Source organism: Pyrgilauda ruficollis, unplaced genomic scaffold, assembly GCF_017590135.1.
Source record: "Pyrgilauda ruficollis isolate IOZ18807 unplaced genomic scaffold, ASM1759013v1 scaffold15, whole genome shotgun sequence".
NCBI classification, from domain to species: Eukaryota; Metazoa; Chordata; class Aves; order Passeriformes; family Passeridae; genus Pyrgilauda; species Pyrgilauda ruficollis.
In genome coordinates, this window is record NW_024513654.1 from 16,744,969 (window position 1) to 16,769,019 (window position 24,051).

General features: G+C 42.5%; 1 protein-coding gene across 1 annotated transcript; it reads right to left on the reverse strand.

Annotated features, from left to right (window-relative positions):
* Positions 1-3,188: 3,188 nt before the first annotated feature.
* FAS (Fas cell surface death receptor) lies at positions 3,189-19,117 on the reverse strand. The gene is made up of 11 exons (XM_041461159.1): positions 19,048-19,117; positions 18,062-18,157; positions 15,811-16,211; positions 9,409-9,556; positions 8,706-8,840; positions 6,694-6,802; positions 6,107-6,171; positions 5,680-5,757; positions 5,477-5,541; positions 4,967-4,991; positions 3,189-4,138 (listed from the first exon to the last, which is right to left on the reverse strand). Exons 1-11 carry the CDS (start codon positions 19,115-19,117, stop codon positions 3,723-3,725), a joined length of 1,608 nt encoding a protein of 535 aa, XP_041317093.1. The 3' UTR covers positions 3,189-3,722.
* Positions 19,118-24,051: the final 4,934 nt, after the last annotated feature.

Genomic DNA, 24,051 nt, shown 5'->3' on the forward strand with positions numbered 1-24,051 from the left:
TGTATAAAGTGATGGGAAAGGGCTCTCTAGCGCTCTGAAAGCTTTAAAATCTTTGCTTTCAGTTTGGAAGGGAATTTCAACTAAAACCACTGAAAAGCTCTTCAGAAAACACTGACTATATGTTGTTTTGTGATTGTTCCCACATCCCTCGTAATTCTCAACCACAGCCCTGTGCTAGAGGCTAGATACACATGGTGGGTATTTTTGCTCTTGCTAGCAGTGGGACAGCAGGAATGCAAGCTTCCCTTTGATGTCCAGAATCAAAGTATTGACAAACAGTAAGAGAGGGATGTGAGTTTTGAGGTTGTATCTTCCCTCAGAACAGGAAAACTGCCTATCTCCAAGCTTTTCCCAATACTCTTTTATTCTTCTCACAAATTGTTTTACTTTTCTCTCCTTCATACAGGAAATAAGCCTGAGCTCTCACACTTGAAAATGCTTGTCATGCTATCTGTGCAGAAACATTTCAGACTCCTTGTACTGAGCACTTAATTTCTCACCCACATCTTTTCAAGAACTGGCAGCCTGCAGAATAACTTTGAAAATAATTTATTTCATATTGCAGCAGTCCTGTATACTAGAGCTGTCTTTAACCATTCTTGTGTTCTGCTGGTACTGCAATGTAATATTGATTTTGTTTCTGTCATTTTCAGGTCTTTGGTTTGCTTGCAGAGCAGCTGTAACTGCACTACATTTTGCAGCATGAATGAGCTGCGACGGTGTGGATGTGCACAGCAAAACAGCCCTTGGAATTTCTGGACAAACATCTCACACATGGGCACTTTCACTCTGCAGGGAACTTGAGTAAGATCATCCCTCTGGCCTCTTTTTTCTGTGTTCCTGTTCTTCTATTATACTTATTTTATAATAACAATTGTTTTGGTTGTACTATTTGCGTGACACATGACATTGTTTTGCAAAGTTTTGGCTTCCTGAAGAGAGAACTTTTCCTTTGTAATTTGCTTTTCAAAACGTGACTAGTCATTCCCTGGGCAAGTTTCTGTTTCGGTTTTCACTTGCTTTTCTGATGCTATTTCTATAAAACAGGGGAGTTTGGGCTTTGGTGTCGCTTTTCTTGTACAGCCCTAGTTTGAAAATTATGTCAGAAGCAGGAGGCAATGGAAATCTGGATGTGCTACTGCAGGTCAGCAGAACTAAATCACCTTTATTCCCTGGTCCAATTACTCTAAGCTTGATCCAGCTCTGCTCTGCACTGCTGACTGCAATGTGGACACATACAGACACCTTTGGAAAACTAACTGCACAGTATAATCAATCCTCCTATTTGATGCACAGTGTTACAGTTAAGAACACAAAATTTTGATGTGTGCTAACCACCAGAGTTAATGGCAGTTTGAGTTGAGCTCTGCAGGCCTCTCCTAAAGAAAATCTGATTCATTGCTCAGGGACTTTTTTTAAACCATCCTTTTTATACTGAGGTTGGGGAATTCCAGTGTGATGAAAGAAAAATTATCATTTTATTTCACTGTCAGAAATTTATGAGGTTTGGTGGTTCCATTTTAAGATCACTGTAGTTCAGGTTGGTCAGTTCCCTGCCCCACTGGAACCCTGAGAGTTGGACCACCTTCATTTCTGCTGGTCAGATGCTTCACTTGGAGAGATGAAGCCAGAAGCCAAGGGAAGAAAAAGTTGAAGTCAAGCATCTGCCAACACAGCTTTAAGCTACATTCATGCCTTCCTGGATGGCACATGGTATAAAGGAGCAGCCTATCTACCAGGGCATGTGAGGGCATGGAGTTCTCCCTCCTGCCTTGGCTGTGCTTCTACACAACTGCATCCTACAGAAGATGGCAGAACCAACCCCACTGCTGTGCTGTTTTTCTGAAAGGCAGATATTTTATTCTCTGAGGCATGTGGAACCTGGCCAAAACAGGACCAGGAGCAACACATTGTCATAGTGTGTCAGAGCTGTGCACAGATAGCACAGACACAGTGCCAGGTGTTAATCAGTCCATGGCTGCACAATTTGGCCCATGGCTGTTAAATCATCTGACTGCAGCAGCCTGAAGGTTTTCCTTCAAAAAGCAGCACAGTGTGGGGATTTTGGCAATATAGCAGTGGATTAGACACTTAGAAAATGCAGCTAGATTAGAGGCTCCAAAGTGGGGTGGAAGGTTTTTCTGACTGCTTACCATGGAAGGTGCTTGAGAGCTGTACAACGTACACTGGGGCTGGGCACAACGTGCTCTGTGTCACTGAGACCTTTAACAGGTCAAGTCTGTGAAACAGGTAATGAGTTCAAATCTATGTCCTGCCCTTCCTTTCAGGCTCCTGCTTGATGCCATGCACAGATTTTAGCTGTTTCCAAAGGCTATGTACTGCCTTCCCAGGTGCCTCACTTCCAGCTATGTGGCATTTTGGAGGAACTGTGGGCTGTGGGCACCCAGCATTGGCAGGGGTTGATTGCCAGCCTCTGGCACCCTGTGGCCAGCCTTACCTTGTCCTTTCCAGGTCCTGTGGTCAGGTGGCAACCATGGGACTCTACCCCACACGCCCAACACACCAGTGGGCAGGTGAGAGCCAGCACAGGTAGCTCTCTTCCTGTTTTGGCTGAGTCCTGATACTGGCTGGAGATTTTCTCCAGGGAACTGATGACAGAACTAAAGAAAGTCACCTTTCTTACCATGTAATCTGGAAAAATCAAACCTTTCCAGCGAAGTCCCCCCTTCTGTTGAAAGACTTTGTGAGATTTGCACAAATGGGTGTGTGAAAGGGAAAGACCTCACAGCAAAGCTGCCAGCACTATACTGGTCCTTTGAATTTAGGAGCTGAGTCCTCTGCGCTTGGTGATGGAAGAAAGGTAAGGTGTTTTTTCATGAGAATGATCTCCTTTATTCTGATTTGCTAACCTGAGTAGAAGTAAAACTTAAATATGACATCTATATACTGCATGATAAGAAAGACAGAAGTCATGCATTATGCAGATTTTTTTTAATGAAGAAGATGCTTTCATTGTACCAATTTCTGCATTAGAAAAGCATCATACACTCTGAAGGTTGCCTTCCAGAAATGATGGTTCTGTTGTGCTGCTAACCCTTCAGCTCCTATTTCACTGAAGGTTTTGAACATTAGAAGAGAACAACAGAGATAATTATTTTTACTAGAACTGGGAGCTTTTTCTATAGAAAAGTTGCACACATATACAAAACTCTATATACACACAGAAGTGCTTTTATGAAAAATAGAATCTGTATTTGCAGCACAGTAGAATCTACACAGCAACACCCACATTTCAAATTGATCAAGTGTAAGGTAGGCAACTTTTTTTTTCAAGTACTCTTTCTGGTACACTTTGTAGACTCATAATACCAGAGCTTTCCCTTAAAAAAAAAAAAAGGAACAGCCTGCATTTTTAATGTATGCAGAACCTTACAGTGATTACACAATGCAAGACCATGCATTTAAACCATTCCTTTTCTTCAGATTATAACTTCTTTCCTTTTGTAATGAATCCTATAGATGGAGTCTTATATTGCACCTTTCAGTAAACAAGTCATGAAACTTCTTCAAGTCCTTAACAACCAAAAAAGGCTAGAACTTTTTTAAAGGAAAGATATTGCTACAAAATTTGTAATTATTCCTTTTGCATATAATAACTCACTTGAGTTCAATCAGAACTTCCAATGAAAATGTCATTTAAAAACTTTGTTATTTATATTAGAAAAATACACATTCAGATATAATTTTCAAATTACTCTGCGCTAGGTCTCTTCCAAACTAGCAGTACAGGCTTTACTTGGCTCAGCACTGTCATTGTAAGAGTTTCTACCTTCCTGAGTGCAAGTTTTGCTTTGCTCAGTGTCAGGATTATAAGATCGTCCCCCTTCCTGAGGGCTGGAAATAGCTGCATTCATTTTCTTCTCGATTTTATCAGCTATAGCGCACATTTTTAACTCTCTCAGGCTGCTTATTAGGGTTCCATAGGCTCCCTTCATCCCATGACTCTGATACCAGACTCGAAGCAGCCTAATCTTCTGTTCAGATGTGTCACCAGGACAATCCTGAATGCTCTGGTCTATGGCAGGTTCTGATATGCGGTGGTGACGAACAAATTTCTTGACGTCTGTGAGGGTCATCTCTGCCACAATACCAGGAATGTGGCTGCTCAGGTCAACATCTAGGAGGAGGAAAGGAAATGAATGCACGTGGCTCTTTTATCCTACTGGGTTTTATCACCTGCACTCAGATTTGATACTTCTCCTATCCAAACCAGGTTAAGTTTCAGGTATTTGTGACTCAGTATGGCTTACGTGTGATTTTTTACAATACATGGCAGGTCTGTTTTTACATGTTCCTGCCAGGTGCTAGGTATTTGAAAGATTCAGGCTTGCAGCCATATTGCTTTCTAGCACCTAAAAGAGAGTCTCAGTTCCCTCTGTAACCTATTCTGTCCTTCCCTATCATGGAAGTGTGGTCACCTCTCACGTACCCATCTTTCTCAAAATAGCATTGGGAGAGGTCATGAAACAGGACAGGTCTCCTGTTGTGATACAGCCTCCGAGCTTATCTTTTTTTCTGTTGTGTACCTGTGGATTTGCCCCTGAATACAATGTGGGTTTTGTGAATCTTCAATCCCACTGTGGGACTGCTCCCTAATCATAAATATCCATGGTCACAGAACACAGTTTACTGCTTCCTAGTGTCTGTGCCACATGCAGAACAAAAATTCACTTGTAGGCAATGAGTAACTGCTCCCTCTACAACAGAAATTCCTCCTGAGGCGAGACTTCCATGATGCCACTAAGTGCCTTGATGAGCATTACATGAACTGGCACTTCTTTAGCAAGTGTTCATTTTGTGCTGGAATAACAGGTGTGGACAGTGGCAAAGTCTAAACAAAAATACTCTTTTTTTTTTTTTTTTTTTTTTTTTTTTAGTTTAGGAATTTTGTATCTGTATCTGTTTTTTCTTTCTACTGAATTTTGATAGATTACTTGTCTCTTACCTGCAACTATGAGAGGTACATTCTCCTGAAAAAAAAAAAAAAGGAGAGAAGTAAGGAGAAACAAGCTTTGTAAAACACCACGCTTATATAAGAGGATAAATACATCTCATGATACTTCTTTGATTTTCTTTTAGTTTTCTCCATGATTCCTCTTTTATGAGTGAGAGAGTCAGACCAGACAGACAGACCTCTTTTGACTTGGATAAGTTTGGGGAATCACCTCCTAATGCCTAGAATTATGCATGGGGACAGGAACATGCTGGGTTGGTGGAGGCCTGATGATTTATGAAGTTTTGATTGTGGTCATGTGACTTAGGAAGCATTCCAACAATCCTGAAGAAGTAATACAGGATTTCTCTTACTTCTCCCCAAAGAGTTCTTGTGGTGAAATTTGCTTCATTTATGTCACAGAAGAGAGGCACACAAGTGTTTGTGGAGACCCAGTGCAATTTAAATGAAAAGTTCTTTGCATAAAGCTGAATTTTTTATGATCAAAGCAACAATACTTACTGTCTCTCTGTAAACTCCATTTTTTGGGTCCTCAATGTTCATAAGACCCCTCTGTTTTCTCCTGTCTGAAACAAAAAAAAAGCATTTTTAAAATCTGGGGCAGGATATCTCTCCTTTGGACTCTAAGAATATAAAATTATATTTGAATAAGCATCTGAATATCTCATTCAGAGTACAATAGGAATAAGTAGGGAATCACTTACACCAGGCTATTGCTCCAGTTATTGCTAGTAGTACTGCCAAAACTACCAAAGCAATGATCAACCACAGCATTTCTTGTTCTGTTGGAACATTGGAAAATTTGCGTGAAAGTTAAGAAATGCAATACAGCAGCACACCAAATTTTAAACAAGACTGTGTCAGATTTTAAAAGCCCTCCTGTTGTTTCCTGACAACAAAAGCCAAATATGTTAAAGACATACCTATGGTGAGCTGCCCTAAGAAGGGGTAACAGCTCCCACACCTGCACAGTGATCAAGGAAAACCATGCTCTGCAGGTCAGCAGAGGGCCCAGTAGGAATAAGGCCCTGAGCTGTCAGGAATTACTATGGCCAGTGTGTAGAACAGGATAATTGCAATTGCTTCTCAAAATCCAGCATGTGCTGGACCTTGCTACGTTTTAAATGGTACCTTTCGTTCCGCATACAGTGTCTGAAGCTGAAGTACATTGTTTTTCAATCACACCGCTTTCACATCTGCAGAAAAAATGAACACAAATTATTAGGGGATTTTTTTTCTCTCTTAAGCTGTTGAGAGAGCAAATCAAAATCTTCTAAGATGTTTTATGTTTTATCAAAGTATTTCACATTTTGCTGATAAATATGCTGGTTTCATATTCCAAATCCCTGATCTTGGGGTTTGGAATTCAATTGGTATGAAAATGGCATGGTAGTTTGTGGCAGTGGGAAAACGCCTGAAATTATTTTTCAGTGTAACAGTAGATCACACAAAGACAACAGGAAAGCTCAGATACTTTATTAGACTTTTTGAAAAGCATATACAGACTCAGTGGATATGTAATTTTTTCTGCATGCCTATGGAAAGCCTTCATGGCTGCAAATTGAGCTGACTGAACTCAGTCAGCTCAGGTGCAAAGGAAAATTGGTATGCTTTCCCTGAGTTATAGATTACCTTAGCCTCTGTCTCGAAACCAGCTGGAAAAAAAATGTGATTACATATTAACAATTTCATATGTAGTGATGAAGGCATGAACTTACATGGTACATGGAATACAAGTGTCACATCCTGCAGGACTGCAGAAATAGTTCTTTGCACAGGCACACTGCGTGTCCTCTTCTGGGGTACAGTTCTTCACAACCTCCAAACCTGAAAACCAGATTTCTTAAAGTGTATTAGTCTGAAAAAGCAGGCTTCTGCCCACAAAGTCTTGTCCTCAGACTTGCTGCTAGCTCCACCTCTGCTGGAGCTGGCGAGGCTTAGCTTTACAATACACACAAGGAGTTTTTCTAAGGAGCTGGGCTGGCGGAGCTGTCAGAGAGACCTCTGCTGGACGAGAGCGCAGCAAACCATCACACAGTGCAGCCCTCGCCAGAAGAGGACTCATTCAGCACAGCCAAATCCCAGCTTCTTTTTCCCATTTAGTAAGGGAAAGAAAGGAAACTCAGAAGGAAACTCAGATGATCACACAGCCAATCTCCCTACCTGAAAATGGAGCTGGGTTCTTTGCACTCCCTGACAGACAAAAAGTTTTACCTTTTCTTGAAGACCTCCAGTGATGAGGAATCCACTCTCTCTTTTTTGGCTAACATACCCATGTTAAGTATTCTTCTTAAGAATCAATACAAATTATTAATTTTCTCCTATCCTCAGTTTATATGATAATGCTATCTCTATCTATGAAAAAATACTTCTGCATTAAAAATTACTGTATCTACCTACTATGAAAGCTATTTTCATAGGCATATAAAAACAGAACTAATTTTTGAGTTACTACATTCAGTGCCCTGCTGTAATTTGAAACTACTTGATATTTCCATATTTGATGAAGCTCTACTGTGAAATCAGTGCTGAAGTAACTCATGGAAATACAGGATATGAATGATCGTAAGAATGGCTCATACGGAACTTCAGTGGTAATTTTCCTCTTGCCTGTTGTCAGTCTACTGACTTCTCTTGAACTACATCACTGTCTGTGGAATATTGTGACTAGCCATCCCCTTTCCCTTTTCCTCTCTTCAGTTTTAATAATTGTGACACACATAAAACACTGAATTGTTTCGCTCTTACCAATTTCATCACCCACACAAAAATGCTTATTAGAGCAGAAAATGAGAGGAAAGTTTTCTATCCATATTGAGGTCCTAAAGGAAGGGGAGCGCACTAAAGATTGATATTCCAACAGGTGATCTGAGTACAACCATATTGGAGCTGAGAACTGTCTCTCCATTCACTACACTTGATTTTGGGTATGAGGAATGAAGAACTACCATTCCCTAAATCCAAGCAGAGCAGATCTACAGGACACCTGGTGGAACTGGTAGGTGATAAGTTTAATGGATTTTTTTAAAAAAATCTGTGATGGGTATTTATGCAATAGGTAGTGAATTTCTGCTGTCACCTAGCAGGTTCATGAACAAAGGGCTCATAAATAGACACTGAAATGACTAGGTGGGGATAGATCTTCTAATGTCCTTTCCCTCCGCTGTGGATGCTGGTGGACTGCAGGGAACAGACCACAGAAAGCAGACAGGTTTGTTTGTGTTGTCTCTAAACAGCAGCTCCTGCCTGCACTGCTGAATGCAGAACACTGGGGTAGGTGGGCTCTGCCCCAGGAGGGTTTGCCTTACAGTCTGCACACTGCACCTTGAGTGTCCTTCAAAAGACAACAACCAGTTTTAAATACCATTATCAATTATGTGAAAGGCCACAAAAAAAAATCACTACTTCTTACACCCCTCTTTTAAACAGAGGGTGAAGAAGAGGGAGAACTTGCCTTCCTTGACTCTAACCAGTTTGCACAGTGTATGCTTTGCAAGGACTTTGGCTAAGGAAAGGCAGATATATGGAGAAATAATGGATCAACTATTTTTCTTCCTACTTTGTGCTTGATGAAAGGGAGCTGGAGGATAAACTTACGGCTTTCTCTCAAATTCATTCATGTCCTACCACTAAAAGTTTTGACTCTACATGCTAACCACGATTAGGTATTGTGGAGAAATCCTGTATGAAAGAAGAGTCATTGCTACAGTTGCTATTTCTATAGCCATACCAAAGCTGCTGTCGCACAATTTGCATCTCAAACACTTGTCCAAGTCATTAGGGTGATTCATGAATTCCTTTCCTTTCTCACATGGAGCACAGTGTTTGATAACATCTATTGGGCAGGAGACGTTTTTAACAAAACCTGTAGAGACAGAAAACCAACAATCAATTTAGAGAGCAGCCACAGCTCTAAGACTAACATCAGAATTTCGTTTTTAATCCCTAATACTTTTTGATTCCAAATATGGAATGTATGTTCTTTGTGCATGTGTAGATGCACTTCAGGAATGTAGTATACATAACATTTGATTATCCCCACCCTTCCTCCAATTTAATACTGAAGGAGAACACACCAAACAAAACTGTACATGAAAAATTGAAAAATCCACAAATGTATGGAATCCTGTAGGCAAAATCATGTGTTTTCACTTTTTCAACCTTTTTCAAATATGTGTATGTTAATTCTTGGCTCTTTTGTAACAAGCACGTTATGAGAAAAGTACTCTGTAGTGAGAAGTTGGTGCATTGAGCTCAGGAAATATCTTTGAAGTGGCTTATGTCCTGTAAGAAAACAAAGATACAGCTGGAATGAAGCACTGCATCCAAGACACCACCTCGTGCCACTTTCAGTATCCCAGCACAAAGTAATTGTGCATGCTGTGGTGTCCCCTGTTCATGACTTCTCAACACAGTCTTACAATCATACTCACCACTTCTGCATTTCTTGCAACACTGAGTATCTAAATTGTATTCATCCTCCTTGCAGTTAATTTCCCTCCTGGAAATGATCCTCCTATTAGACATTATTAGAGCTTCAGTATCATTTTTGCACTGTGTTTCAATAATTAAAAGAGCCACCTAGGAGAGAACAGAAAATTAGACAAAAAACTATTTAGGACTGTGCACTAAAACTGTGTGTTTTAGTACTAGAAGAGTCACATTAATAGTGTTACTCTATAACTAAACATATTAATATTCACTCCCTTGTTAAAACTGTTTATTACTTTAGATTTAATAGACAGTGAGGGTCCATATTAAAGCCACAACCCTACCAGTACAGACACTCTCCTTTCAAATTAATTTACAACAAATCCATTTCTTTGAAATTTTTGCACTGTCAAGTTAAATTGCATACTGCTGGGAGTTTTTTGTTTGTTTGTTTTTATTTCTGTCATTAGGCAGTAGAGGTCTACTAGTGGCCCCTGTCCTGCCTCTTCTCATAATGATAATAAAGCACTGTGGCCCAGAGGCCAAACCATGGTTTTTTTATTATTTTGGAAGAAGGAGGAAGTGTAGTTTGCCTTCTTCTCAGCAACATTTTCTGGGGAACTCTCTATTTACTCTGCATGCACTAAATATGAGATGTCTATATAATGGAGCTATGGATGCTGACCATAATTTCAGTTAGATGCAGAAAACTCTTTATGTTAAATTACTGAAAAAACATTTTGGATATCAAACTGGACTCTCAAGTAAAGGAAGTGTTATCTGTTGCTAAATAACTGATGTAACCCATAAGACCATTGCCTTCTACAGGTAGCCACTTCTTTTCATCCTCTAGTCTATTCACAAGTGAGAAGGTGGAAAAAAATTATTTCCTTAGCACCTATCTGCTTAAAATGTATATAATATTAGTTACTGGACTGAAATTAAGAAGGTCTTTCTTTGCACCTGGAGGTGAAGCTCCAGCAGCTGAAACAGCATAATTAGCACTGGAGAAACTCTGGGTAAGGATGCTCAGCCCATCACTTCCCCTGTTTGGTGCTCTCTCTTCCTTTGCTGCCAAAGCTTTCAGGGTGCTCTCCTCTGAATGCCAGTGTAATGATATTAAAAAATTAAAGTCTCCACAGAAGCTTTCAAGTGGATGTGTCAAATTAATGTGATTTTTTTCCCTTTGCCTGGGAGAGCTATCTCACTAAACACTGAATTAGAAAGTCCAATTAAAAAATAATCACTAAAATATAGTCAGGGATGTATGACCAGTCTGGTGTGGTTTTTCCTAAAGCAGTATGAAGAAAATGTCCAGAGAGTCAAGCAGAAAATAGAATATAATCAAAGAAGGAAACGTATTTCTAAATTACTAATACCAGTAAAACCTTGCTTATTTTACCAAATGCCTGCAAGCATAGTGTGTGCAGAGACAGGTATTCCCTCACACCAACAAAGCTCTCTGCCTCTTGTTTATGCTTTTATACAAATGGGCTATGCTGGTATGAGGGACTACAGAAAAAGAACATTTTTAGATGGATGCCCTCTGCTCCTGCTCACGGAGATGAACTTCCTGGTACACTTACAAGAAGTGGGGGTGACTTCTCAGAATTTGACACTTAAGCAGCACCAAACACCTACATTGGCTCTGCTTGCAGGGATGTCTTACAACACCTTCCTGTGGAAGGAATAATGATAAAACTATGAAGATTTTTTTTCAAAGCAACGCCCTAATTTTTTTCCAAACATTTTTCCTTCTGGATTTGCACCCTCTTAAAAGCAATCCATTTGCTATTTATAAATTTTGGTGTGCCTCATAGGGAAAAAAAAACAAAAACAAAAAACCCAGAAAAGAGTTAATAGTCATTTAGCTTCCTGTGCACACCTTAGTTGCTTTTTCTGTTGTCCCTGGGCAGTAAACACTAATATCAGAAGGGAAGCAGTTTAGGGGCTTTTATACAGGCAGGGATGATAGGTGCTTTTTTATGACATGTACACTCAAGCAGTGGTTGTATGTTTTCAGCCTCGAATGACTCACAGAGACACTCTTTTAATTTTCTCAACCTAAAAAGAGTAGTTTTGGTATCTAAACTGAAGACTGCACTAAGCAGTCAATGGGAATAAGATCAATCAGCTGGGGACATCTACCCTTAGCAGAGCCCATAAAAATTATCATATGAGCCCAAATTTTCTGGTTTTGCTGCATTTGCATTGCCCAGACAATGAAAATAGTTTTCTACCTGCTCCTTCTCCTTCATTCCAACAGGATCCTCCAAAATGCTTTCACCAACAGGTATTTGCTAAGGACACTTTTATGAAACCTGTTTTCATCTGCATTTCTAGGGCACCGTGACAAGAACTTTCATTTCTTTGAATACTCGTGTCATTTTGGCATTCTCAGGCCTCCAGTTCTTCCTCTGTCAAAGTATTCTTCATGACATCTCAATCGTGACATTTCAAGAGAAAAGCTTCTGCAAGACACAGCTTATAGGTATGTAATCTCAGCTTTGGAAGTATGTGAAAATGTAATTTGCATACAGGACTTTTTAAAACTTTACAATGTGAACCCTGAGGAAAAAAAAAGTCTCTGTTTTCTCCTGTTATCTTTATAATACATTTTATATTTAGCAAGCCACTTCTCCTATTTCTAATCTATAAATGCTGATGGATGAGAAGACTGATGGCCACAGTATGTGGTTTTTTTTTTCCACTCCACATTTATTATATGGACCAAGGTGCATGAGCTCATCAGGGGCTTTCTAAGTGTTAAAAAGGAGGAGGGATTTTTCTTGCCTTTTTTTTTTTTTTTTTTTTTTGCCTCGTGGAAGTTAAGTTGCTAGAACTAGCTTCATTTTAATATGCTTTTCTCTGTAATTAATCTCCCTTGTATTGACTCTGTCAGGCTGGCCTTTTCAAAGAATAATTTCACTCAAGGAGTGATCTTAAGAGGATTCTCTACTCCAATTCTTTCACTATGACAAGAAATTTCTTCTTCCAAAATCTCGAGTATCATTTTTCCTCCAAGTCTTTTTTTTCTCCTGCCAAGGCTGAATCTCAGTTGGTACCAAAATGACCTCTAAAAATAGTATTTCACATTCTAAAATCTTTTCATGAAAAGAACAAAAAGATTGGGCTTTAAAAAATGGATCCATGGGAGTTGGTATTTCCCCACATCTAGAAGCACCCCGAGCTTCTTAAATTCCAAGGGAAAGGCGTGTGTTTAGTGCCTGTGAGAGCAAATAGCCTCAGACTGTTCAGCACCTTAAAACATTCACTGTTCAAATTCAATCCACTACCCTTTCATATCTCAGCTGACTCACATGCAAACTGAAACAACATGCTGGGGCTGGAGGTTGTATGATTGGTTATTTTGTTGGGTTTTGCTTTTTAGACGTACTGTACTACTGAGCACCTAGTAAATACTACACTATTTGGAGAGCTGGGAGAGATATTAACAGCTCTCACCTCACTTTGTTGAAGCTAAGCATGAATTAGAGCTTGACAGATAGAAATCTAGCAACTCTCACCCTTTTCCTTTTGTAACACAAAATGGTTTTCTTATGATTTTCTCGTTGCTCAGTGAGTTATTACAAAGATAAAGGCGGTTACAGTGGAAACATGTACAGACATGTTTCCAGAATTGGGGCCCTTAAACTTTTCACTTGAATCTTGGGTCTTCTCATCATTTTATGGCTGTTTATGCATGTACATGTAAATGTGTGTATTCGTTTTCCATGATATGAGGAAAAAAGGTCAATGCAGTAATGTAGGAGCCTTGTTTTCAAAAGTATGTCTTCTGAACTTCCAGAAAATGCCTGCTCTGCAGTCATATTATAGTTACAAAATATTTACTCAACAGTTCACTCTCTGGCCTATTCCTTTGGAGTGCTGTCTTGAGGAGATTTTATGGTGGTACTTCATTCCCTAATGGCCTGCTGCAAGGCCAGGAATGGTTGAAGATGAAGCAGGAGGCTGGGCTGGAGCCTGGGAACGCGGGGCGCGGGCTCGGTTCAGCTCTCTCTCTCTGGCATGCTTCAGGCTGCCACTCGGATGGTTAGCTCACTGCCTTTGCTCCATTTGTATCCCTGTTTGCTCAGGCAAGAGGTTATTTTTTCTCTTTCCCCATCTTTTCCCCTGGACTTCAGCAGAAATCATTCAGGGGTTTCTTTTAGGTTTTTTTTTTTCCACTTAATCTGTTTCGTCTTGCAGTCCAGGGAGCCTACGGGGGCGGTGGGAAAGACCCGGGCCAGCAAATAAAGGACACTAAAACCCACCAGTTTCACCTGCTGTGAGGAGCAGACCAAGGCCAGAAGCTCAACAGGTTCCTATCTACTTTTTGCCTGAGCTGCTGTGTGGATTTTTTTTTCTTCCCTTCCCTTCCCTTCCCTTCCCTTCCCTTCCCTTCCCTGAGACAAAGGGAGCAGCCACCATCCTTGCCTCCTGGCCATCGGGCTGGGTTGGGGGCTTGGGGTATAAGGTTCAATTTATTTTTTTCTCTCTCGTGCCTTGTGGGTATCTTGCTTTGTTAATAATCAGGGTTTATTTTCACTTTCACCCACTAGTGTTAATTTCTGTCATTGGCAAAAAGGGATTATTGGAGCCCTTCTCTTTAGAGAAAACATTCATTCCAGAGTGTTTTCTCCTAAAATTTGTCTCTAAACTGATACAAGTGTGTCTCTCAGTGGTACGTAGTTTTGTAGCTTTTTCTACATGGAGAACTCAGATGTTTTCTAACTTCATAGACCATTGTTATTTTTGCACAACTATCCCTAAATCTTCTTTTACTTGTGTGCAGTGTAGAGTTCCTTGCAAAACTGAGGTCTCATTCAACAAACTGTTTTCTTGTTCTGGTTTAACCAAATAATATGTCAAACTCTGACCAAGTTTACTATTTTATAAGTAGTGAAACAACATGCTAATTAAAACAAAAACCTTTTTTAAAATAGAAATTATGTAGGAATGCTACAGTCTTTCTAAGGTATACTGAAATTTGAAACAATTGGAAAATAACAACAGAAATTATATCTTCTCTGGAGCAGTGTTATAAATGAAAGTATTTTTAATCTTGAGATATATATTCTGAATAGTTCTAGCAAACTGAGCTACACTGACAATTCTGTCACTAGCTGGCTGCTCCTGTACAGGAACAGATAATACACACTTCTGTTGGCAGATGAGAATCCTTCTTTGTATTTAATTATGCTTTGACGATTTGTGCAGGGGCATGGATAGAGCTCTGTGAAATACTTTAAATATCTTACCACCTGTTATGCAGTTGATCAGATCGCAATTTGAGTGGTTTATACATTAAGGCTTGATTTTAACCTGACAAACCGCAAAACGAACTGCGTTTGTTAGCAATAAAGAAGAGACTTCGGAGGTCAGCGTCTCTGGAGGGAACGGGAGGACTGGGGCTGGGGGGCACTGTGCTCTGCACCCACACTTCCAGGTGTGTGTGCTGTACACGGGGCTCGCTGCCGCCTCATCCCCCCGGCATCCCGGGGCTCGGGGCTGCCTGGGGCAGCTCTACCGGGGCGCAGGCCGAGCCAGGGCAGCCACACGCCGCCGGACCTGCCCAGGTCTCCTGCCCTGGAGCTCCCTGCCGCTGCAGCAACGCACCTGCACCAGCGGAGAGCCTGTGCTGGCCGCTGACACGCTCCCTACTTCTCCTGTTGACGGCAGCCGTTCAAAGCGGATCTTTGTCAAGGTAGCTTTACTGATGAGAGTGAGACACCAGACCGAAGCTCTCAGAAGCTGCAGGGACTCACTGTCTGCACAGGCATGGTTCAGGCAAAAGGGAAGGCCCTGCCCTACTGCTTCCAGTAAGTGCTGCACACGGACGCCAGGCTTAGACTATTCCTCTAGCTTCTCCTGGGTCACTGTCATAGCGCTTCAAACTCCTCCCCCACAGGTATTTGCTTTAATGTTGCTTTCCCAGCTCGCTGGTAGGATCCGCTGAGGTGCAGCGCAGGTCGGCTCCCACCGAACCGGGTTCAGCCCGGGCATGTCCCGCAGCTCCCCGCTGGCAGAGCGGGGACTCTCCACCCGCGGCTCCGCCGCTGTGGGTGCCTGCGGACCGGAGCCGGCTGTGCCTGGGTCCCCCCACCTACAGCTCACGGTCCGACAGCCACCTGCATCCATGCCCCTTTCCTTCCGTCCGCTTTGCACAACACGCCCTTCACTGAGCACCCTTCAGAAGTGCCTGAGCTTGAAGGTGAGTTTTTTCCACTTAAAACATCGCCTAACGAATTGACTGAAATGTTGGTAACAAGTTTGCCACCGCCGGTGGCGAGCAGCGACCGGGCAGCGCTCCTCGCCCGGCGGCGCCGCACTGCTCGGCCCCGCAGTCCCTGCCGGGGCTGTCCCCGCCGCCCGCCCGCTGCCCCGCTCGGGGGGACACTTACGAAGAGCCGGGCAAGAAGCCTCCTGGCCACGCCGCCGCCGTCCCGCACCTTCCCCATGCCGCCGCTGCCCGGCACCTTCCGGCGGGAAGTGGCCCGTCCCTGCGGGACAGCCCGAGCTGCCCGCGCCCTGCCCCGCCGGCTCCTCCCATGTTGGCAAACACGGCTCGGCCCGCCCCCGGCACGGCACTGCACGGCACGGATCGGGGGGCCGGGCCGGCCGTGGGGCGCGGTGATCCGGCCCCGGGCAGGAGCTCCGGGCTCCGGGCGAGCCGCAGACAGCGGCGGGACAGCCCCGAGCTCCGCGCCCCGCGGTGGCAGCAGCGAGGGCACGGAGCTCCCGCTCGGCTGTCCCGGGCGCCGCGGGGATCGCGGGTGCTTGGCCGGGGACACCCGCTCGGCGGCTCGGGGATGCCAGGCACGGCCCCGAGGTCACCAAGCTAACAGCCTTAGTGCTGGGAATGAGACGTTCGATTCCTGTGCTTCAGGTGCTGGGCGGAGCAATTGCCTCCCCACCGAGGGCAGAAACTCTTGCCTTTGTAGTACTGCCAAGGACGGGCTTGTGGCAGGCAGTCCCGTGTGGGTAGGATGGAGATCAGAATAGGCTAAGCTCACTGCAGCAGGCAGTGCTGCCCTTTGCTGTCCTATTGAACAGGTTGCTCAAGCCCGCGACTTCTATTTTCTACCTGTTTCCAGTCACTTCTTGTGTTTTTCCTGCAAGCTTTCAGAGGTTTGAAATGCTGGTAGTCTGGCCTCCTTTGTAGAGTTAGAAATGACGTGACGGAGTTAGTTACCGATATGTGTTTTCATCTTTCAGGTTTTGACATGATTCTATTGCCTTGAGAGGACCATGGTTGCAATCGAGCTGGCATTTTCATTTTAAGCACCATTTTTCAGTGGTTTATGACTCAGATTTTCAAAAACCCTTCAGCTTTTCTGCTGGTACGGCTCTTAGCTGCAATACATAACATCAACAAAAATTAGCTACTGTTTTAAATACTTCAGGCTTTTAAACCACTTCCGGGTAAACCAAAAGTGCTGCTGACACACTTTTAGAGATGCTGTCTTTTGAGCACCCTTGAACAATCCACTTTTTGCCTTCCCAGTGGCAGTACGGAATATAACGAAGGAGAGGCATATCTTTTGGGTGCGGTTCCTGGGTTACACGTCTCTAGCTCCTACTGGCAAACCCAAATCAGCGTGTCTGTGAGGCTGCTAATTTTAGCGGAAATTTGCGTGCGGGTAGGGGTGGAGTAGGGACTGCAAGCAATGTTGTCCAGATCCGGATCGTTGCTGCAGCAGAAAGCTTGGTAGAATTGTTTCCAGATCCATCACGCGAGGGGATTGTGTTTTGTCCTAAAATCAAAACCTTATGTGGCTGGGCCCTCAGCAGGCATTGCTCAGGGTTCAGTGATGCCTCGGTGTGCCTCCTGCACTCACTATTTGCCCGATACCATCCTCTGATGTCACTCTAGTCTGTTGGGTGCATGTGGTTTGCACTCCTCCCTGCCCCCAGAGTGTGATGACTGTGTGTAGCTTCTTTGCGGTGGAGTGTTTTTGTCTTAGGGAGTTTGAGAGATGTTTGAGAAGCCACCAGATTCATGTCAAAACAACAGTGTCTGCACGTGACTTGAAGTCGTACCTTATGTAGTTAATAACTGTAGCTGTCTGGGGTTTTAGATATAAAATGATGAAGGAGAAATGTGTTTGGAGGTCTTCCTGTTGTTTGCTGAGGAGAGAAGACAAAGGACTCGTGATTTAATGTGAATCAAGCAAAAGCTGTTTATTGTGCTTCTAAACATTGTTTTTATTTACTTCTTATCTTGGTCTACGCAGTCACGCATTGTTTAATTGGTAGCTCTGTTTTGTCCATGCATCTCTTGATTGGTAGCTGTGCTTTGTCCATGAGGCAGCACACATCTTTTTCTTAATCTAATTGGTAGATGCTGTAAATGTCATTTTACTTGAGTTGACACCCCTAAGTTTGTCATGACCTTTTCTGCTTCTTCTTTCTTCTTGCAACATCCGCTTTTTTATCCAGAAAGATGACCTTGTTCTTTAGTTCCAGAGGTTAGGCTGGTTCATTTAGTATATGTCCATTGTCCTGTAAATATGATCCTATAGTTTGACTACTCTGAGTTGGTGTCAATGAGGACTATAAGGCCAGTGTTTTCATCTTTGCTCTGTTCCTTGTGTTGCAGCAGCTTCTTTTCAGCTGGTATAAGTGGCAGCGTCGACTCTTTTCTTTACTCACCCTTCATCTGAAGCTTAATTCTTGTGTCAGCAGCGGCCTGCTGAGCAGTAAAGGCTCTGCAGTTTGTCTCTGCCAGCAGATGGCCTTGTGCCTCGCCTAATGTGGGAACAGGGGTCAGGCTGGGGCAGGATGCAACTCGAGAAACACACACTGTTTAGCTCCTTTGCAATTCCAGCTTTAAATATGTACGGTTCTGGAATTAACGTGATTTTTAAATTTTTTTTTTTACTGTGGTGATTTGATTTGCGTGTGTGTGTGTTGTGTTTCTTTTTTCCCCTTGTAATTGTTGTCCTATGTCATATGTACACTGATCATAGGGAATTCTGCTCTGAGCAAAACCACCTAGGGAATAATTTTGGACACACATGGTGATAATATTATTGCATTTGGTGTTTCTGAGTTGGAATCATTATTCACACCTTAACTGGCATCAAACCTTTTCTCCAGAAAGCTGCTTGCACCTAAAGAAGCTGTTGCTGTATTACGATATTGTGGATTGCTAAGTTTTTGAGAAGATTAACTTAGCTAGTCTCTTCAGGTGAAGAAAATTTTTCAAGGTGCAATAAAACATAATTGAGGGCCTAGAGCCCTGTGCATTGTATTGGTCTCACCTCAGAATATTGAATCTATATTTATACTCCAGAGGGAAAATAATGGGGGAGAAAGTATAAGATCTGACTTGCTTTCTATTACATTTTTCTCTGTTAAATTATTAAAGATTTTTAATTTTTCAAAAAGATATTTGGTTTAGATTTGTTTTGGCATATTGGTAGTCTTTAGCTGTTCTTTTGTACTAAGACTGGGCCATTACATTAATTGCGTAGTTCCATCAAACTTAAATTATCCTTTGACCTGAAATACACATTAAAAGACCATTGTTGGTTTGTTTTTTAGTTTGTTTGTTTCAGTTTCTGTCTTTTGTTTTCTTTTGCTTTCCTGTTTTTCCCCTCCCCTGCCTCATGTATGTTCAAGAGCCACCAACCTACTTTTGCCTTTTTGTTCAAGTCCTAGAGTGAGTGATCCATTACTCATGCAGCTCGATGGTATCTCCTTCATCTTTGATTCACACCTCTTCAGTGATGTGACTCATGTCACAAGCATCAGCTAGCACTATTGGGAAATTTTCAGAGTGGTATCAGTCTTTAAATAATCAGCTCTTGCTCAATACAGTTTTATGCTGGTTGTATTATTTTCCAGATCTTCTGTGAAAAGTTGGAACAGTGTCCTTGCTGCACCCTTTGCACCACGGTCTCATAGATCAGAGAAGATCTGTAACCACTGTAAATATGGTTATTTGTTGCAGTGTGGTGTGGCCAGATTCTGACAACTGAAGGTTGCCCTTCTCCCTTTGTTCATAAACCACTATGAACCACTCCTTCCAATCACCCGGGTTTGTGGTGCACTGAAAGGTTCTTTGCCAGGTGATGTGGCAGTGAAGCACTTTGTTGGCCCTAACTCCCTGTTCTGTGTGTGGAGAACGTGACATGACAGCACAGAAGAGGGAAAGTATGGTGTGACCTGAGAGGTTTATGAAGACCCTGTGGGGTTTCTTCATAAGGGTGCTGCCTGGTATTGCATCAAATCACAGATCAGGGTGTTCTGGCATGCAGTGTACTTGCCTCAGAAGTAACAGTGATCTGATATACCCTCCTGTGGAGCCATAGATGCTACTGTTTATCTGAAAAAAACCCACACTAGCAAGAAAACAGAATGGAAACAAAAAACCAGCCTAGAACAAAAGAGAGTGGAAACTGAAACTCATAGCAAGTGACTTGTGTCCTCTAGCTGTTCTCTTCTGGAGAAGGTGATAAAGGAGAACTGGCCATAAACCCTGTCATTCTTAAAGAAAATTGAAACAGACGTGTGTCCTTTTTCTCATAATTTAACTTCCTGACACAACCCTGGATCCATGTTTTTGTTCAACAGACCCAGTTTGATGACGTCAATGCATTCTTCACAGCAGGGAAAAAAAAAAAAAGGCATTTTTCAAACAAACTGAGCATTTCCTTAGACTGGAAAAGCAAATTGGCTGAATGCCTGGTGGCTCCTACAGCCAATCACCATAACCTTACCATAAATGTAGATGTGTTTCTGTCTTACGGTTGATTATTGACTTTATTTTAGACATGGGACCATCCTGTCCCAGTCGTCTGTGTGTGCTCTGTACAAGGGAGTGCTGAGATTCTAAATGCTGCATTATTTACCAAATATTTTGCACGTTGCATGGACTGACATAAAATTTGACTTTGTGACTTGGTAGATTGTAAATGCATCTGTTTTAATTGTTTTGCAGAGCTCTGTATCCATCGAGATCTTGCAGCAGGCAGCTTTGTCTCAGAGGCTGGCTGGTGATATTTTCTCTTTTTTTTTCAGGCAAATTGGTCTTAGTTGTTTTTTGAAGATGCTATTATTAAGGTTAAGCTTTATACTTTCAAAGCTTGGTGTACTGCAAATGCTAACTGTCAAATGTGATACAGAGCAACTGTAAAAGGTTTGCAGATAATGTGCTAGGGATGCTAAATGTTCTTCAGAGGTGAGTGAGGAAGTGTTCAAACCTTTTCCATTCAGCTACTGCCTGGACAGAGCACTGCTGATTTAATTTGTGGGTTTCTTCCATTTGTGAGATAAATCCAAGGCTGAATCTTTGTGCTAAGGATGAAAGAGGAAAAATATCTATAGAGAAATGTCTGAAGTTAAAAGGTAAGTGTGAATAAAAGGAGATCTTTAGTTCTGCTTTTGACCTTAAATCTGAAGATGGCCTTAACAGGTGCACCAGATGGCTTAATTTCCCATGTTGAGTAAGTGATGCTCAAAGAGCCACACTTCAAGGAAGTTTTGCTTATAATTTTAAAGGAAACAAATTGTATTAAAAAATGGTAGTGAGGAGGAGAAGCTAAAGGAAACATTTTGAAGGGTCTTAGCATGCTGTAGTCTCTGATATTGTAAGAAATATTGCAAGTTTGGAATTCAGTTCCACTGTTTTGCTTTGCTCTGTCATGCTTCTCTTTCTGGGATATCATCTGATAAGTGAGACTAGCAGGCTTAGATAAAAGCAGTGTCATGTGGCTGAGACTCCAAACACTCTTGGTTTGGTTTCTTTTGATATCACTTAACCTTTGAAATACTTTGGGGGTGGGGAAGACACAACAGTGATGTGAAAAGCTTTATCCCTCCCACTTACATCTCAGATGCAGCTTGGCATCTGCTGTGACATCAGAGCCAGAACAGCCTGCAGTGATCCTGCTCTGGGTGTTTGTCTCCTGGGCATGGCTGTGTGCTTGGCAGCAGGACTTGTGCTTCAGGTAGATGCTCAACAGCTAAATCCTGCTAGAGAGGGGCTGTTGTGGTAGGAACAAAGTTTGGAGGTCAGAGGGTTATCACGTTTCCTGCCTTCACCGGCTCCCCCACTGCCACCACACATTTGCACAAACAGAAGAGAGGCCTGGCTAGCTGCTGAAGCTACAGGAGTGAGTCATATTTTCTCTATTCAGCTGCACAGCCCAATGCATAGTAAGGTTTTGTGAGCTGTAGCAAATGGATTGAGTATGTAGTACAGAGAGATTTATATTTCTGTCAAAATGCAGAGGATTGTTTTCTGTCGGTGGTTCTCATCAGCAATTAAATGATGTGCTTGGATAGCTGTGCATCTCTGAGGGTGGTCACTAAGAGAAGGAATGCAGTGATGCTAGCTGTCTGAAGCAGTCTGTTCAATTCCCAGATAAGACATCAGTGTTATTTTTCATCTGAATAATTTCTCAAATACTTGTTTTCTTTTGAAAGAGGCATCCTTTCCACACTGCCCAGTAGCTGTCTCTCCTGCTGCCAGCCAGCTCTGATGCAGGAATGGGATGAGGGGCTGCAGAGGGATGGACAGCAGAACATGCATTCTGGTTCCCTGGGATGGGCAGCAGTCTGGTGGTAGTGCAAGCCATGGCTCTCAAAGCCACAGGTTTCCCATAGGTTTCTCCCAGCTTGGGGATTCTCAGAAACTTCCCTGCCTGGAGGCAGCCAGCTGAGAGGAGAGCAGTTCCTCAGTTTCATATGAGAAATGAAGAGGAAGTCACATGCCTTTGCTATCAGTGTAGGGAAATGGTCTTACCTTCTGGAAGAAGAGGTTTTTGACTGAATTCTCATCTTTCATTTATTCACTTCAGAGAGTCATGATTTTTTTTTTTTTTTGAGGTCAATGTTAATTTTGATATTGCCTTGATTGAAGCTAATGTTTCACTACCTAAGCACAAAGAATATGTAAAGAAATGTTATGTCAATACATGGGGATTTGCCTCTCTAGGGGAGGCAGGGCTGGCCACCAGCCCCTTCTCCATCAGCTCCCTGAAGGGGCAGCGTGGTCTGTCCTGCACTGGGCACATGGCAGAGCCTGGGGTGTCACAGCTTGCTGCAGTGAAAGGCTGTTGGTACATGGAGCTTATTCCTTGCCCTCACAGCTACTGCCCCACTATTCCTGAGTGACCTGGTACAAACCCCACATTTGCTCTTCAGGGGGCCCATCTGCAAAACAGGATCTGACAAAGACAAGTTATGAAAGGAAAATAAGTGAAAGGAAAATGAGTTATTAAAAGCAAGGTGATAGGGAAGGTTTAAGCCCTCATGAAAACAGTAGCTTGTATTGTATGCAGAGTAAAAGAACACAGATGTTAGCCCTTTTTTTGCCCCAAGTGTGGTTGTCCCCTGTTCCTCCCAGCCCCTTTTCCTGAGAAGGCCTCACACATTTGCAGTGAGTGGAGTTCAGTCTCTAATGCAATAAAATGCTATAGCAACACTGTTTTGTTTAAATGCGATTCAGAAAGGGGGATGTGTTTGTGCTGAAGATCTGCTAATTGCATCCTCTTCTCCTTGTATTAAACAATGAGTTCATGCTGTGTAGTGCAGAGCAATCAGCATGCAGGGAAATGATTTATACTGTATTGAAGAGGTCTGAGCTTTTGACCTTGTAAATGAATTCCCAGAGACAGCTAAATACAATGCAGTAAGTAACGGGCTTTAATTAGGAAGCTGGAAGAGCTGTACATAGTTCTGGTATCCTGATGTGGAAACTATCCAGGCGTTTTCAGGATCCTTGTACAGCAGTGCTTTGCAGCAGTGAAAGGAGTTACTCTGCCTTCAACAAGTTGCTAGCAAGGAACTGAAAGAAAGGAAACTCAGGAACTACTTACAGGACTGACAACATGGTAGAAACTATAATTCTGAGACTTGTCTCTTTTTTAGTGATGTTTCTGGCTTGCAGGAAGAAAAGAAATGGATCAAAAAACAGTTGAGTTTGCAGAAATCTCCCAATGGCAGGCTAGACCTGAGTCCTGACAATTTTCATCCTCCTTGAGACCAGTGGTACAATAATTTCAGTGGTCCTGAAATGGGCTGGAATGAAGAAAAGCTTTAGAGAGTTCTGAGTTTTTCCATGTTTCAGGAGCATGGTTATGTTTGTTTCAGAATTATGTGTCTAAGTCTTCCTTACAGTCATAAAAGGAGAGGAACAAAATTTTGTTCTTTGGCCTGTAAGGGAATTTGAGCAAGCAGTTAAAACTGGGCATGTAAAACACATTTAGTGGAAGAGGAAAAGAAAACCCTAAGTTTGATTGGAAAATGCTTTTACACTTTCAGAAAACCAATGAAATTATTGAACAAAAATAGCACGTTATCTGTACTTTTCCCCAGTTCTTACGGCTGTAAGAAAGAGGAAGAAGAAGCAACCTTATGTAACTGAGATGCATCTGCAAAGCAAGGACCAAAAGCCTGCCTGCTTCAGTTTTCTTGTGAGGCTTTAGCATCCTTTGGGGAGCAGTTTATAAAGGGAATATTCTAGAGCATGAGACACAGCTGTGTGCTAAGCCATCATCAGCTGTCTCCCTCCTGGGGCACCACACTTTGTAACAGGAGGATGTCCCAGGGCCAAGCAGCAGCCAGGATGAGTGCAGGGAGGTGTGACAGAGCAGGCTGGCACTGCCCACGGGGCACAGGAGAGCTCCAGTGGA

Excerpts from the sequence above, each read along its gene's own strand:
- FAS (XM_041461159.1), bottom strand. The coding sequence starts at position 19,117 with ATGAAGGAGATACCATCGAGCTGCATGAGTAATGGATCACTCACTCTA. Across the intron at positions 4,992-5,476 it reads ATGGAGTTTACAGAGAGACA|GAGAATGTACCTCTCATAGT; the intron begins GTAAGTATTGTT and ends TTTTTTTTTCAG. Across the intron at positions 4,139-4,966 it reads TGTACCTCTCATAGTTGCAG|ATGTTGACCTGAGCAGCCAC; the intron begins GTAAGAGACAAG and ends TCCTCCTCCTAG.